At 57.7% G+C, this 13,848-nt stretch overlaps 7 protein-coding genes across 7 annotated transcripts; 3 read left to right on the forward strand and 4 right to left on the reverse strand.

Annotated features, from left to right (window-relative positions):
• Positions 1-23: 23 nt before the first annotated feature.
• On the forward strand, positions 24-709 carry F5144DRAFT_600209 (RF-1 domain-containing protein; the record flags this gene model as incomplete). The annotated part of the gene is made up of 2 exons (XM_066791061.1): positions 24-239; positions 311-709. The coding sequence occupies 2 exons, from the start codon at positions 24-26 to the stop codon at positions 707-709; spliced, it is 615 nt and encodes a 204-aa protein (XP_066647146.1).
• Positions 710-1,242: 533 nt separating this feature from the next.
• Positions 1,243-2,533, reverse strand: F5144DRAFT_590826 (actin; the record flags this gene model as incomplete). The annotated part of the gene is made up of 3 exons (XM_066790192.1): positions 1,243-1,473; positions 1,529-2,300; positions 2,481-2,533. The coding sequence occupies 3 exons, from the start codon at positions 2,531-2,533 to the stop codon at positions 1,243-1,245; spliced, it is 1,056 nt and encodes a 351-aa protein (XP_066647147.1).
• Positions 2,534-4,341: 1,808 nt separating this feature from the next.
• F5144DRAFT_564112 (Hsp70 nucleotide exchange factor FES1) lies at positions 4,342-5,688 on the forward strand. Its single transcript, XM_066788409.1, has one exon. The coding sequence runs from the start codon at positions 4,750-4,752 to the stop codon at positions 5,494-5,496; it is 747 nt and encodes a 248-aa protein (XP_066647148.1). The 5' UTR covers positions 4,342-4,749; the 3' UTR covers positions 5,497-5,688.
• On the reverse strand, positions 5,689-7,049 carry F5144DRAFT_564114 (mitochondrial 54S ribosomal protein uL5m). Its single transcript, XM_066788410.1, has 4 exons — positions 6,766-7,049; positions 6,097-6,692; positions 5,946-6,034; positions 5,689-5,890 (listed from the first exon to the last, which is right to left on the reverse strand). The coding sequence occupies exons 1-4, from the start codon at positions 6,990-6,992 to the stop codon at positions 5,765-5,767; spliced, it is 1,038 nt and encodes a 345-aa protein (XP_066647149.1). The 5' UTR covers positions 6,993-7,049; the 3' UTR covers positions 5,689-5,764.
• Positions 7,050-7,134: 85 nt separating this feature from the next.
• Positions 7,135-9,642, reverse strand: F5144DRAFT_627596 (uncharacterized protein). The gene is made up of 2 exons (XM_066792299.1): positions 8,288-9,642; positions 7,135-8,237 (listed from the first exon to the last, which is right to left on the reverse strand). The coding sequence occupies exons 1-2, from the start codon at positions 9,285-9,287 to the stop codon at positions 7,288-7,290; spliced, it is 1,950 nt and encodes a 649-aa protein (XP_066647150.1). The 5' UTR covers positions 9,288-9,642; the 3' UTR covers positions 7,135-7,287.
• On the forward strand, positions 9,643-11,340 carry F5144DRAFT_564118 (Low temperature viability protein). Its single transcript, XM_066788411.1, has 2 exons — positions 9,643-9,992; positions 10,066-11,340. The coding sequence occupies exons 1-2, from the start codon at positions 9,973-9,975 to the stop codon at positions 11,306-11,308; spliced, it is 1,263 nt and encodes a 420-aa protein (XP_066647151.1). The 5' UTR covers positions 9,643-9,972; the 3' UTR covers positions 11,309-11,340.
• Positions 11,341-11,444: 104 nt separating this feature from the next.
• On the reverse strand, positions 11,445-13,499 carry F5144DRAFT_485156 (pyridoxal phosphate-dependent transferase; the record flags this gene model as incomplete). The annotated part of the gene is made up of 3 exons (XM_066785488.1): positions 11,445-12,600; positions 12,656-13,253; positions 13,328-13,499. The coding sequence occupies 3 exons, from the start codon at positions 13,497-13,499 to the stop codon at positions 11,445-11,447; spliced, it is 1,926 nt and encodes a 641-aa protein (XP_066647152.1).
• Positions 13,500-13,848: the final 349 nt, after the last annotated feature.

Below are 13,848 nucleotides of genomic sequence, written 5' to 3' on the forward strand. Positions count from 1 at the left end.
ACATGGCTTGAGATGCCCACGTCATGCTCCGGCCCCTTACCAGCCTGCGCTCCCTCTTCCGCCCCGCAGGCATTCTCTGCGGCCGGCATGGCGCCCCTACAAGCTTGGAGCTGAGGAACAGCTTCACGACTTCAGTTGTTGCCAACCTCAAACAGCTCCCTCCACGGCCCAAGCACCCTCCCGAGTCCGAGATTGAAGAGTCCTACCTCAAAGGTAGCGGACCGGGTGGGCAAAAGATTGTACGCCTAACCCCCATCACCCACCAACCACATCCCCCCAACTAACTAACCTCCCCTCCCCTCACCAACAGAACAAAACCAACTCCGCCGTCCAACTCAAACACATCCCCACCGGCCTAGTGATTAAATCGCAAGCCACGCGCTCACGCACACAGAACCGCAAGATCGCGCGCGACCTGCTGGCGCTGAAGCTCGACGAGCTAGCCAACGGCGCCCAGTCGCGAGTGGCGATCGTGAGCGACACCAAGCGGAAGCGGGCGGCGAGCAAGGCGAAGAAGAGCCGGCGCAAGTATCGGAAGCTGGCTGGTGCTGAGGGTGAGGTGGAAGGGGAGGAGGGGGAGGAGGGGGAGCTTGAGGGTGGCGTTGGGGAGGGGCGGGAACAACAACATGTTGAAGGTTCTGTAGGGGCTGAGGAGGGGGTAACGCAACGAGAAAATGGCGAGGGGGGGAAGAAAGAGGAAGGGAGGTAGTAAAGGTTGACATGGAAACAAACCAGACAACAGAGGGCACAAGAGTTGGAGGTGATGATACCCGATAGGAGGGTAAAAGAAGTTACGTGACAAACAACAATAAACGGCGGCGCAAGCTTCATAAGCCAAACCAACAACACTCCCACTCGACAACTACAATGACGAATAAACGCAAGATTCTTAAGACGACCAACTACGAACGAGACGTAATCACCAGGCACAGTAACAGAATGTATCATCAAGCTTGGCCTACTTGCCCGCGCCGCCCCCTGCACGCGCCAGCTCGCCCAGGAAACAAAGGCCCCCGTGCGTTCACATGTGCCAAACGGAGAATGCTAGATGCCCACCAATACCTGACCAGGGTCAAAACTTTTGTATGATATGAGACTCGCCCAGGACACACGCGCGCGGCGCCGAGGTCTTCCGTGGCGCGGCCGGCCTTGTCTCGCGACAATCCGGGAAGCTGCCCAAGTTCTGCGCTGCACAAACGGTAAGCAAACGTCCCCGGCCGGTTGGCGGCATGAAATCTTACCTTAGAAGCACTTGCGGTGCACGATCGAGGGGCCGCTCTCGTCGTACTCCTGCTTCGAGATCCACATCTGCTGGAAGGTCGAGAGGGAGGCGAGAATGGAACCACCGATCCAGACGGAGTACTTGCGCTCGGGGGGAGCAATGATCTTGACCTTCATGGACGAGGGAGCAAGAGCAGTGATCTCCTTCTGCATACGGTCCGAGAGACCAGGGTACATGGTGGTACCACCAGACTAAGCGTTCGTTAGCTGTGGTTTCGTTTCATGGGCTTTACAGCATTCAACTCACCATGACAATGTTGCCGTACAGGTCCTTCCTGACATCGACGTCGCACTTCATGATCGAGTTGAAGGTGGTGACGTGGATACCGCCGCTCTCGAGGCCGAGGACGGAGGGCTGGAACAGGGCCTCGGGAGCGCGGAAGCGCTCGTTGCCGATGGTGATGACCTGACCGTCGGGGAGCTCGTACGATTTCTCCAGGCTGGAGCTCTGGGCAGCGGTCTGGATCTCCTGCTCGAAGTCGAGGGCGACGTAGCAGAGCTTCTCCTTGATGTCACGGACGATTTCACGCTCGGCCGTGGTCGAGAAGGTGTAGCCGCGCTCAGCCAGGATCTTCATGAGGTAGTCCGTCAGGTCACGGCCGGCCATGTCGACACGGGCAATGGCGTGCGGGAGCGAGAAACCCTCGTAGATGGGGACGACGTGAGTGACACCGTCACCGGAGTCGAGCACGATACCGGTGGTACGACCGGAGGCGTACAGGGACAGGACGGCCTGGATGGAGACGTAGAAGGCAGGGGCGTTGAAGGTCTCGAAGACGATCTGCGTCATCTTCTCGCGGTTGCTCTTGGGGTTGATGGGAGCCTCGGTCAGGAGGACGGGGTGCTCCTCGGGGGCAACACGGAGCTCGTTGTAGAAGGTGTGATGCCAAATCTTCTCCATGTCGTCCCAGTTGGTGACGACACCGTGCTCGATGGGGTAGCGCAGCGTCAGGATACCACGCTTGGATTGCGCCTCATCACCGACGTACGAGTCCTTCTGCCCCATACCGATCATAATACTAGCGGCGCGTTAGCCAGCGACCCCAATATCGCAGAGATACCGGAACTGAAAGCCTACCCATGGTGACGGGGACGACCGACAATCGACGCTGAACAGCACTGTTAGCTTGTCTGTTTGTGCCAACGAGTGTCCGGAGCTCGGCTTATCGCCGACCGGGCCGGGGCCGGAGCTGGGAGACTTACGGAAAACAGCGCGGGGCGCATCATCACCGGCGAAACCGGCCTTGCACATACCGGAGCTACTCGCATGTCAGCTCCGTCCATCCAAATACGTCTTGTGTGTAAAGCTATCGTCGACTGGGCGATGGAGCTCGCTGGGCGAGACGAGTGGGCCGTCGTTGACGACGCTCCGCCCAGGATCGCCGAGTCGGTGAGCTAAAGGGGGGTCGGCTTACCCATTGTCGATGACGAGGGCAGCAACTTCTTCTACAGCACGGAATCCCAGTCAGTAGCTGCTCAACATGATGCAATGCGCGCGACACCGATGGGGCCCGACCAAAAAGAGGTCGGGTTTCGGAGATCGGGAGCTGTCGACGTACCCTCCATTTTGACGGCTGGAAAGGTGCAAAAAGCGGAAAAGGGGAAAATTAATTATTCAGCTCGTACGATCTCCGGATCAGCTGCGGAAGTCGTGATGGTATCTGTTGCGAGGCACGCAGCAGAGGTAAGAAGAAGAGATGGCTAGAGTCGCGGCGCGAGGTTGGAAAGGGGAGTTGAATTTAAGGTCAGTGCTTGGGTTGGCGTGGGTTGAGAGAGGGGGATATGTGCGCGGGTGGAGGAAGGAAAGCCTTGGGTCCCTGCGCCCCATGTCCCTCTGAAAGCTGGACGGTTTGTGGGGCAGCAAGAACGCTGGTGGGCGGTGTGGGAGCTGGTGGGGTTTGCTAGGGGGCGGATGGAGCTGCCTGATTGGCAGAGATTAAAGATTCGCCTGCCGCTTTTACTCTTTTACGCTGACGGCCTGATGAAAGCGAGGTTGGTTGGTTTGCGGGTTGGCCACAAGCTTTCGTAACTCGCTGTGGCTGGGATTCAACAAAGAATTCCACGTCAAAACATACCCGCCTGAGCACGGGAGACCGCGCAGGCAGCGGGAAACGGCAAGCCCTTGCTGTCTAAATTATTCGCCAAGGCATCACCGCATCGCATCTCTGCCCAGTTCATCAACCGCCGGACAGTACGTGGCACGACAGTTACGGTGCAGTAACGCTGAACATCAGACTTCTTGGCAAGGCGTTGCCACACAGCAGGGGGGGACTGCGAGGTCCTGGCACGGTGCGCGTTCTAAAAGTCAGACATGACAGAGCTGACGTTGCCCGGGACTTTCAGCGGTTTCAACGACCATCACGATGGCAGAACAATCGAGGTTGTGACAAAGAGAGACGCATCACCATCTAGTTGCCAAGCAGGCACCGTTTACTATTCTCGACAGGAATCTTTGACGCGGGTATCTATCTCGGTAGCCTGGCGAGGTGTACGTATGCTGCTTGGCAGGCGTTGAACTCGAAACAACATTTCAGACGATAGCCTTGGATCTTATACCAGCCTGAAGCCGGATGCCGTGCACAACAACACCGGAGACAATGCGGCTCCACGGGCAAATCTCGTCCGAAGCAGCGTCCTCAGCGACGGCAGAAAAGGGGCTGACGTACGGGCCTAGGCAGTGATATCAGGGGCCGTTCTCCACCCCCAAAAGCAGTTTGGTCGATCCGAAATCTCGCCATTTCCGATCTATTAAAGGTCCGACATTGCCCCGGAAATGATGAGCACCCGCTCTAGTTAGTTTTCTATGTCTGTAGGTATGTATGCACATAGTTCGGAGAATTAGCGGTCACAATCCCCCATGATCCCAATGATGAAAACCGACAAATTACCCCACGACTTTGGGATTATCAGAAGCTCTGGCCATGGGATTTTTTAGACAAGAGCGGCGACGAGGGGCAAGTGGGGCAATCTTTTTTTCCTTGGCTTTGGAGGGGTAAAGCACAGACCGTGAAGGCGTCAAGACCAGCAACGTCCCTTGAGTCTGATAGCAACATCAAGCCCTTGCAAACACCTTAGACCTCTTGATATTGTTTAGTTCGGTAGCAAGAGTAGATATAGAATGTCGCCAGCCCTTCCCCCCCTCTCTTTCTCCCTTCCTCCCGCTAGATAACGCGGTGAGGGAAAGATATTCAAGATTCACGTGACAGGCGGACTAGCCTGTTTCGGATGGAAATTTCCTGAAGGTTCGCGGACAGGGCAGAATCATGAAGTGTTAGCCGTGTCGGGAAGACTAAGCAAGCAAATTCCAGTCCAGGCTCAACTTTCTAAAACAAAACCACTGATGAATATTGGAAAATATTAATTCACTTGCCATATTCCTCTACGCACGCGTCTAGGAAAATACATCGATATCATCCACGGCTTTACCAACCGCCACTGCTCCAACTCCAAGCCTCAACCCCTCCAAAAATGGAAAGAAACCTCAACAGCTTGCTCAAATGGAGCATCGAGAACTCAGTTCCATCGTCGGCCCCAACCGCTAACGGCACCAACGGCACCAACGGCACAACAGCCGTAACAACCCACTCAAGCGACAGCAACAACACCCCGACAACCCCCGCCGACGCCCCCAGCCAGACCAACGGCACCAGCGCAGCCGCAGCCGACAGCAAGCTCAACCCCGAGATCCTATCCGCGCTCTTCGGCGGGCCGTCCGAGGCCGAGCTGATGAAGGCGGCGATGGAGGTGCTGACGGACAAGAGCGCCACGCTCGACAACCAGCTGATCGCGTTCGACAACTTCGAGCAGCTGATCGAGTCGCTGGACAACGCCAACAACCTGGAGCCGCTGAAGCTGTGGGCGCCGCTGCTGGGCCTGCTGGCGCACGACGAGGCCGAGATGCGCCGCATGGCCGCGTGGTGCGTCGGCACCGCTGTTCAGAATAACGCCCGCACCCAGGAGCGCCTGCTTGCGGAGGGTGGGCTGCCTACCTTGGTGGGGCTGGCTACGAAGGAGGGTGAGGATGTGGCTGTTCGCCGTAAGGCTATCTATGCGCTGAGCTCGGCCGTGCGGAATTGCCAGCCGGCGATGGATGCTGCCACAGCGGAGTTGAGTGCGCATGGGAAGGGGGATAAGGTGGATGCGGGGGATATGGACGCGGTGGATGGGGTGATTGAGTGGTTGAGGGAGAAGGTGAACGGTGCGGCAACGGCGTGAAAGCGTTCTATGATATCGAGATCAAGATATCAGCGTCATCGCGAAGAGCGGGGATAGATACGGTGGCATTTTCTGCATGGTCGGCGTTCGGGATGGGTTCTGGCTTTGAAGGCATGATCTGGACGAGTCTCATGGCGATTTAGAAAAAAGGGATACAGGTAGAGGAACATGAAAGAAGGAACGGCCGTCTATTCGTTGCAACGATGCGTTCTTCCTGTGATGTTACAAGTATACACAAGTGGTATTGTACAAGCAAACCCACGCCGCTCTAGTTCCGGACCTCGCCATAGAATGGCACACCAAACGATTGCAGCAGTAGCCGGGCTTGCCTGTCCGAGGTCGCTGTCGTCTTGATGAACACCCGGCAGCCGGGAAGCATCTTGGCCGGATACATCTACCAAGCTGTTAGCTCATGGCACTCCCAACCAGCAAACCCGTTTTCCACTCACCCAGTAGTTGGCCTCTACCTCCGGGAACAGCTTGACCTCGTCCGGTGACATACCGAACGACAAGTTACCCGAGCTATCACCCGTCGTCGCTGTTATCCCATCCGTTAGCAAACCACCACCACTTCCAACCCCAGGCAACAGCAAAACTCACCCCGAATCCCCCTCCAATCCTTGATCCTTGGAAACACCAAATGCACACACCGATCCAAAAACTCATACGCCGCATTCCCATAAACCGTCGACTTGACACCCGCCCGGTCCCCAATCTTAATCCCCCACTGCACCACATTGCTCTTCGTCTTCGTAATCTCGGGCGTCGTCCCCGTCAGCGAGAGCAGCACACTGCGGGCCACCAACAAATGGTCGGGCTCCTTGATGGCGTCGGGCACGTAGGTGGCGATGGTGACCTCCTTGATCTCGGGGATGTTGTTGAAGGTGACGTCGCGCTCGAGGAGCGGCAGCACGGGGTTGCCGCGGGGCCCGCGCAGCGCGCGGTTCTTGTGGTACGGCGACGACCCGTCCCACCCGCGCAGCCGCTCCGGTGTCTCCTTCTTGGGCGTGCCCGGCGGCACGTGCGTGTAGGCCAGCGTCATGATGTCCGAGGCGATCGTCGACTGGTACGTCTGCTTGAGCCGCGGCAGGTTGAAGGGGCCCGGGACGAAGTCTCGCGCGATTGGGTCTGAGGAGGGCGGTGACTGGACCGGGTGGAGGGGGCCGCGGTTGTACTTTGGGGGGTGGTATTGGTATCTAAGAGAGGGCGTCTGGTTTTAGTGGTGTTCGAGAGGGGTTGGGTTGGGGGTGAGGGAGGGGCATGGCTTACCTCCCGCTAGGCAGCGCAACCTTCCTGTCGGCAGCACGCTTCCATGGCCTAAACTCCTTCTTCTCTTCGTGGCTCAACTGCGGCGCCGTGAGCGTCGAGTCTTCGAGGTCCGTTAAGCCCGCTTCGGACGAGGCACATCGTATCGACCCGGCCGTGCAAGTCTGGCGTGATAATTGGGAAAGGGGAAGGCTACGAGCCGGCCTCGACAACCCGCGGAGGCTCGCCATTGTGAAATGCGCAGTAGGACTGGAGTGACCGATACGCGGAGCTTCAGCCAAAACCACAAGACGGTTCGAGGTTCACCAGGGAAATTTTCTGGGTCAAAGCTGCGCGGGCAGCTGGGGAAGGGTTAGGGTTATCGTACGAACTCGCCGCTTTTATCACCACCACTCCATTAATACGCAGGAGAAGCCATAAACATCAATTCAATCCTCTACTTTTAAACACCGCCGGCCAGAATAAAAAAAGAGAAAAAAATCAAAATCTCTATCGCCGGCTTATCCCGACCCAACATACCACCCATCAGTCCTCATCGCCCGCCTTATTGGTATTCCCCCTATTCTTCCCCCTCGGCTTGCCTCCACCCTTGAAGTGCTTCTTCCCCGACGCGAGCTGCACATCCTTGGGATCGACCCCCTTCTCTAATGCAATCATGGCCTTCAATTTCCGCCCGCTCAACTGCTTGCCCTCCATTTCCGCTTTGCCTTGCTCCGAGTACTTGTAGTTGAAAGGCCTCGACACGTGGCCGGCGCTGCCTTGGCCGGGCTTGAAAAAAGCCTTGTCCAGCCTCTCTGACTTGGCTCCGCGCGGGAGTGGGAGCATGTCGGACAGCGTGGACGCGGTGTCATCACCTTCAATGGACATCTCTTCCAACGCCGCGGCAGCAGCCGCTTGACGCTTGGCCGGGAGGTGCGCGACGTCGTACAACTCGCGGTTGAAATCTTGGGCATCCTCGATATCCGGGGGCGGGGTGACATAGAGAAGCTTGCCGTTGACGTAGTCCTTGAGGATGTACCTCGCGGCACGCGACCTGTCCGGTTGGCCGAGACCTTGCGTCATGAAGCCCCTGTGACGAGCGTACGCGCTGAGCAGCTCGTCGCCAGTCGGGATTCCTGTGCCACCTTCTTCCAAAGGTCGTGTGCGTATTTGAATACCGTAGATAGCCTCGATGAACGCCCGCGGAATCCTGGTGGCGACAAGCGTACCGGGCCCGCTGTACTCGCGCAGCTGGTCGATGGGAAGGACACCATTGACGACAAGTTCGGCCTTGGTGTTGGCAAAGTTGGGGAACACGAGGCCCGGGCAATCGCACAGAATGATCTTGTCGCTGTAGTGGATGGTCTGGAAGTGCTTTGTCTTGCCCGGAGTCGCCGAGACCGACACCTTGTGGGCTCCGAGAAGAGCATTAATCGTTGACGATTTTCCGACGTTGGGGTAGCCGACAAGTCCGACTTGGAGTTTCTTATCCGGTCCTGGTACGAGTTAACGCTGAAAGCACATCAGAAATCGGATAATTACTCACCTGCGTCTTCCGGCGCGTAGCTAAGGAGCATGCCCTCCAGCTCGTCGACGGTCAAAATCCGGGTGTCCGCTTCGTCATCTTCCTCTTGTTCAGCGCCCTCTGCACCAGGCTCGCCCTCGCTCTCCTCCTTGGATTCGTTTTGCCCTAAAGGTGCGCCGTTCCCGCTTGGGCCGGCTTCCTCTTCTTCCTCATCCTCTTCATCACTCTCCGCCCCCTGGGCTTCAAGCAGTTCCTTAGCCAGTTGGGCCGAAAAGAACCGATAGGCAATCCCGGCGCCCTTCAAGTAGTTGGCCCACGCTTTCCTCTGGGCGTAGGTCATCATGTCGGCCTTGTTGATGAGCAACAAGTTCTCCTTCTTCGGATCAACGTCCTTGACGTACGCCTCGAGATCTTCGGACCGGAACATAAGAGGGTTCCTGGCATCGACGATTTGAATCACCAGATCGGACCGCTCGATGACTCTCCACAGCTGCCGCCAGACCTCAAGATTGCGCTCAAACGGCGTCATCAAAAGATCTTGTGTCTCCTGGAGCTCCGCCAGACCCTTCCGCCACTGCAAAAAGCTCTCGCGCTCTAAACGACCGAGCTCCTCGGGGGTTGTCGACGCATCCCATTGCGGCCTCCTCGGCACGGTAAGACGGGCCTTGTGTTCCTTCTGCTTCCCGAGGACCACCCTCTCCTCAGCTGCAGAGAGAAGGTAGGGGTTGCGCTGGTCGGTGTGAATGATCTTGACATTGTTCGTCTTCTCGGCGGTAAAGTCGGTCCCGGCAAGCTCGGCGGTAGCCAAGAACTCGTCCAAAGCGCCCTGCTCGGTGACGGAGCGCATCTTGACCCAGCCGGCCTCGGCTCTGTCGTTTGTGATGTATTCCTGGCCTGTCGCATGGTCGATACGTGTGACTGCGCCAACTCGTTTTCTGTCGCCGCCTTTACCCCCGCCAAACCGATCTTTCATCAGTTGGTTGCCGAGGCCGACCGACTTCTTGGACTTTGCGAGCACCATAAGGGGCAATCAGCCGTCCGGCTATGGGCTTGCTACAGGTGTTATTCGGTAAAAACAGCACTATTTACGGTGCTGACTTGGTTGTGCAGTTGAAAATGAAAGTCACCGTCTTCAGGGCGGGGTGTTTGATGTCGGGGATTGCTGATAAATACCGATAGAGGGGCAAATTTGCCAATGTTATTTGGCTGGGCGGTGCAGGGGAGTCATAGCCCGGTAGGGTATATCTACCTATTTATTTCGCCACAATATGACCGAATATGTCACATGTTGGAGGCTTCATAGAATGGTTTGAACGATTTATTGGCATCTCTAAGACGATTGAGACGTAGGTTCCCATATCCCCACCATTGTCGAATTGTATGTACATCTTGTAAGAGTCGAGTGTCATTACTTCGTACCGTCATGTATTTTCGGCTTGTGACGGCGGCCCTATCGATAAGATAAGCACTTTTACCCCACCAAAATTTTCATGTGCGTCTGTCTGATTTGCACTGTCAGGGCCTCCGTCAATTCTGCTTGGACCTTCGTCATGTGTCATTGCAAATCCACAGACAGAACTTCCATACACACACACACACACACAACCTTCCCTCGACTTATCACTCCGAACCACAATTTACTTGTGCTAAACAATTATATCTACCCATATCATCAACACCATTTTGTTGTTTGAACTGTAACCAAAATGCCGAAAGGAAAGTGGATGTACGCACTCCCCGCAATCCCCTTCCCTTGCCATTTGATGAACCGACTCATCTGACCCCTCTCTCCGCCACAGCAACAAAAAGACAGCGACGCACTTCACGCTCGTGCATCGCCCGCAAAATGACCCCCTCATCCACGACGAGTCGGCGCCGGCCATGGTGCTCAACCCGACGCAGCGGGCCAACAAGTCGGCGCGGGGCCAGGGGCTGAGCGACCTGGCATCCGACCTCGGGTCCGACGCGATGAGCATCCGCGACAACGAGGGCGAGGCCGCCAACTACGGCGTCTACTTCGACGACACCGAGTACGACTACATGCAGCATCTGCGCGACCTGGGCCAGGGCACGGGCGAGGCCGTTTTTGTCGAGGCCGACCCCGTCGGTGGCAACAAGGGCAAGGGAAAGGCCAAACCGCAGCAGTCGCTCGACGACGCCCTGCGCCAGTTGGATCTGAAGAACCAGAGCGAGGACTTGTTGGACGAGGAGCTGCTGCCGAGCAAGAACCTGCAGCGGCTGACGTACCAGGCGCAGCAGAACGTGCCGGATGCGATTGCGGGGTTCCAGCCGGACATGGACCCGCGGTTGCGGGAGGTGCTGGAGGCGCTTGAGGACGAGGCGTACGTGGATGAGGAGTCTGGCGAGGATATCTTCCAGGAGCTGGCTGAGGATGGGCGGGAGCTGAGCAAGTACGAGTTTGAAGAGGCGTACGACGATTTCGAGGATGACGACGAGGGGTGGGTGTCGGACCGCACGGTGAAGGCGGGGGAGCAGGTCAAGGAGGATGGCGTACCACAGCTTGCCGACACAAGCAAAGCGCAAGCCGGCGAGGGTGGGTCAGACGACTGGATGGCCGAATTCAACAAGTTCAAGAGCGACCAGAAGGCCGAGAAGAAGCCCCGGGCAGCGGCCACACCATCCGAGCTGCAATCCTCAATATGGACGACGACGACCAACGGTGGGCGGAAGAAGACAAGAAAGGGGGCCATGACAAACCCGTCCGCCTACTCGATGACATCGTCTTCATTGGTAAGGACGGAGCAGCTGGGCATCCTCGATGCGCGGTTCGAGAAGATCGAGGAGCAGTACAACGCCGACGTGGAGGACACAGCCTCCGTATCGGCGGTATCGACCATGTCAACGGTGCAGGGGAATACGCGGCAAGACTTTGATGGGATGCTGGACGAGTTTCTCGGGGACTACTCCATGTTCGGCAAGAAGCGGGTGAAGAAGGGCAAGTGGAAGAACGGGATCCAGGATTTCGACGATATCAGGCGAGAGCTAGGGCCGCCCATCATCCCGGAGAAGTACAAGTCGTAGTCAATCTAGGGCACCAACAAAGAATAAAAAAGATTTCAAATAGATGGTTCGTCATCACGTATATATCCGTACATATGCTATAATCTCGCAACGCTACAACCTCCCACCCCCCACCTCGCAACCAAGAAATCACACCTCAACAACCCATATACCACCCCAAACTACTAACCCCCTCCCCCAGCGCCTGCACCTCCCCACTCGGCCCCAACTCCCCCAACAACCTCCCCACCACCCTCACATCCGTCACCTCCCAAAACCGCCTCACCCCCTCCACAAACCGCTCCGCCGCCAAATCCACATTCCCCTCCTCCTCGGCCGCGAAACAAATCCGATGGTACCGCCACCCCTCCTCCACACGCACCTCCTCATTCGCGCTGAACATGGACCCCGTGGCAACCAGCACGCGGAAGGGCTTCATCGTCAGCCAGATCATCAGCGCGGCGGCGAGCGCGGGGCCGTCCAGCAGGGGCACCTGCGGGCTGGGGCCGCGCGCCTGCCACAGCGGGTGGGCCTCGAGGTGCACGCGCAGCCAGATGAACATGCCGCCGCGCGGCCAGCGGAAGGAGTAGAGTGTGGTTTTGGAGACGGCGAGGGGTGCCCATTCCGAGTCGGGGTCGGGGTCGGAGTGGGGAGAGGAGAGGATCGTGGGAGTGGTGGTGATGAGGGTGGCGCCGGCGTCGAGGGTGCGGCACATGCGCGCGACGCGGCGCTCGTAGGAGCCGCGCAGGCCTTCGAGCCAGCGCACCCAGCCGGAGGTGTCCCAGCCGGTGAAGGCGGCGCGGTCGCGCGGGGAGCGGAGGAGGGAGAAGGCGGTGCGGGCGCGCTGGTTGGTGGCGCTGGACGCGCTGCCGCTGCCGCTGCTGCCGAGGACGAGTTCAGAGATCAGGCCCTGCACGAAGCCGGATGGCTGCTGCGTTGTGGATTCGGCGATGCGCTCGAACCGCTCGATGAGTGCGGGTTGTGCGGTGATCCAGCCCAGGCGGCAGCCCGGCGCGACGGTTTTGGAGAAGGTGTCCAGGCGTACCACGCGGCCGTCGGTGTCGAGGGATAGGAAGGAGGGCGTGAGCGAGTCGAGGAAGGGGTAGCCTGAGGAGCGGCGGGGTTTTTGGTGCGAAGAGGCGGGCGGCGGCGGCAGGCCGCGGGATTTGGCTTCTTCGATGGCGGCGGAGGGGAATTGGAGGTACCAGTACGGCTCGTCTTCGACTATGACCACGTCATATCTGCTACAGACGTCGTAGATTTCCTTCTTGCGCTCGACGGATAGGACGATGCCTGTGGGGTTGTGGCCGAGGCTGAAAAGGGTTAGTAGATAATAAGATGGCGTCGGGTTCTATAGCTGTTGCTTACGTGACAGTGTACATGAGGTGCGGTCTCTTCCCCTTGGAAGGGTCCCAGTTCGCCAGGACATTTTCCAGCCCGCCAGGGCCCTTTACTACCATGCCGGAGTCATTCGCCTTTACGGTTACGACTTGCACGCCACGGGGCTGGGCCTGGCCGAGGATGTTGGTGTACACAAATGGCTCGCAAAGAAGGCCGGGGCGCTCGGTGATATCATTGACACCCTCGGTCCACTGGTCAACAAACAGGTCCAGCGTCTTGGAGAAGCCGTCGGTCGAGCCGCAGGTCAGGATCACCTCGGGCCCGCCCTTATAGGGAGTGTCTTGTTGCAGATTCTCGCGGGTGAATTGGCGCACCCATGACAATAGCGGCGGGTAGCCGGCGGCGAGACCGTATTGTAGGACCGTGGTAAGGTCAATCTTCTTCACCGGATCGCTCTCGTCCACTGCCTTGGGTACTACGATATGGGTGGCTGCTGCGGAATCTGGCGATGGTGTTGAAGACACTGCAGTCTCACCAGGATGGTTTGGCGATGGCGTCCATCTTTCTGGCTTTGCTGCTTGGGCTTCTAGAGTATCGAAGGGGAAAAAGTCGGGATGGGGGAGGCCTAGTAGGGGAAACTGAATGAGCCTTGGCTGCCATTGGGGGCCAGATAAGCATTGAAGTTGGAATAATACGAACCGCCAGCAACGTTCAAGATGCCCGGGATCTGAAAGAACTTGTACGCCTCCTTAATCTTGGAGGGCATCCGTCGCTTGGTGACGACGGAGTAGTGGTGGCTGAGGTCCAATGGCACCGGCTTCTCACGGCGGCCGAGACGGACACGGCGATGGGAGGAGCAGAGGGCGTCCATATTGTGAGTCCCGTCCAAATACTGTACTAGTGCCGATGTTGCAATTGGAATTGGGCCTTGTTATCCTGTGATGCACTTGAAGAAACAAGCCAATTTTCGAGAAACTAAGGTGCTGCGCCCTGTGTTTCGTCTCATGCCGATAAGAAGAGCAACACCAAAACATGGGATGAGATTGGGGGCCGCTCATCCCGACTGCCGTCGGAGCGGGAACCCTGAGCCCGAGACGGAGACATGCTTATAAATCGCCGGGCCCGGTGCATCCAAGAAACCGTTTATCGCTACCAGCATGGTGGGCGGGAGGGATGCCACTGATTCCAGAATTAATGAATCCGCTAACCCCACTTGGAAG

The sequence above is a fragment of the Chaetomium tenue genome (genome assembly GCF_020726465.1).
Source record: "Chaetomium tenue strain MPI-SDFR-AT-0079 chromosome Unknown F5144scaffold_2, whole genome shotgun sequence".
NCBI lineage: Eukaryota > Fungi > Ascomycota > Sordariomycetes > Sordariales > Chaetomiaceae > Chaetomium > Chaetomium tenue.

What these genes read in the sequence shown, in the direction of transcription:
- F5144DRAFT_564118 (XM_066788411.1), top strand. Translation starts at nt 9,973, where the DNA reads ATGCCGAAAGGAAAGTGGAT. An exon ending in ATGCCGAAAGGAAAGTGGAT is followed by an intron (nt 9,993 to 10,065) that starts GTACGCACTCCC and finishes TCTCCGCCACAG; the next exon opens with CAACAAAAAGACAGCGACGC.
- F5144DRAFT_564114 (XM_066788410.1), bottom strand. Translation starts at nt 6,992, where the DNA reads ATGGCGAGCCTCCGCGGGTTGTCGAGGCCGGCTCGTAGCCTTCCCCTT. An exon ending in GTTGCGCTGCCTAGCGGGAG is followed by an intron (nt 6,693 to 6,765) that starts GTAAGCCATGCC and finishes GCCCTCTCTTAG; the next exon opens with ATACCAATACCACCCCCCAA. An exon ending in AGGTAGAGGCCAACTACTGG is followed by an intron (nt 5,891 to 5,945) that starts GTGAGTGGAAAA and finishes ACAGCTTGGTAG; the next exon opens with ATGTATCCGGCCAAGATGCT.
- F5144DRAFT_627596 (XM_066792299.1), bottom strand. Translation starts at nt 9,287, where the DNA reads ATGGTGCTCGCAAAGTCCAAGAAGTCGGTCGGCCTCGGCAACCAACTG. An exon ending in CTACGCGCCGGAAGACGCAG is followed by an intron (nt 8,238 to 8,287) that starts GTGAGTAATTAT and finishes AACTCGTACCAG; the next exon opens with GACCGGATAAGAAACTCCAA.
- F5144DRAFT_564112 (XM_066788409.1), top strand. Translation starts at nt 4,750, where the DNA reads ATGGAAAGAAACCTCAACAGCTTGCTCAAATGGAGCATCGAGAACTCA.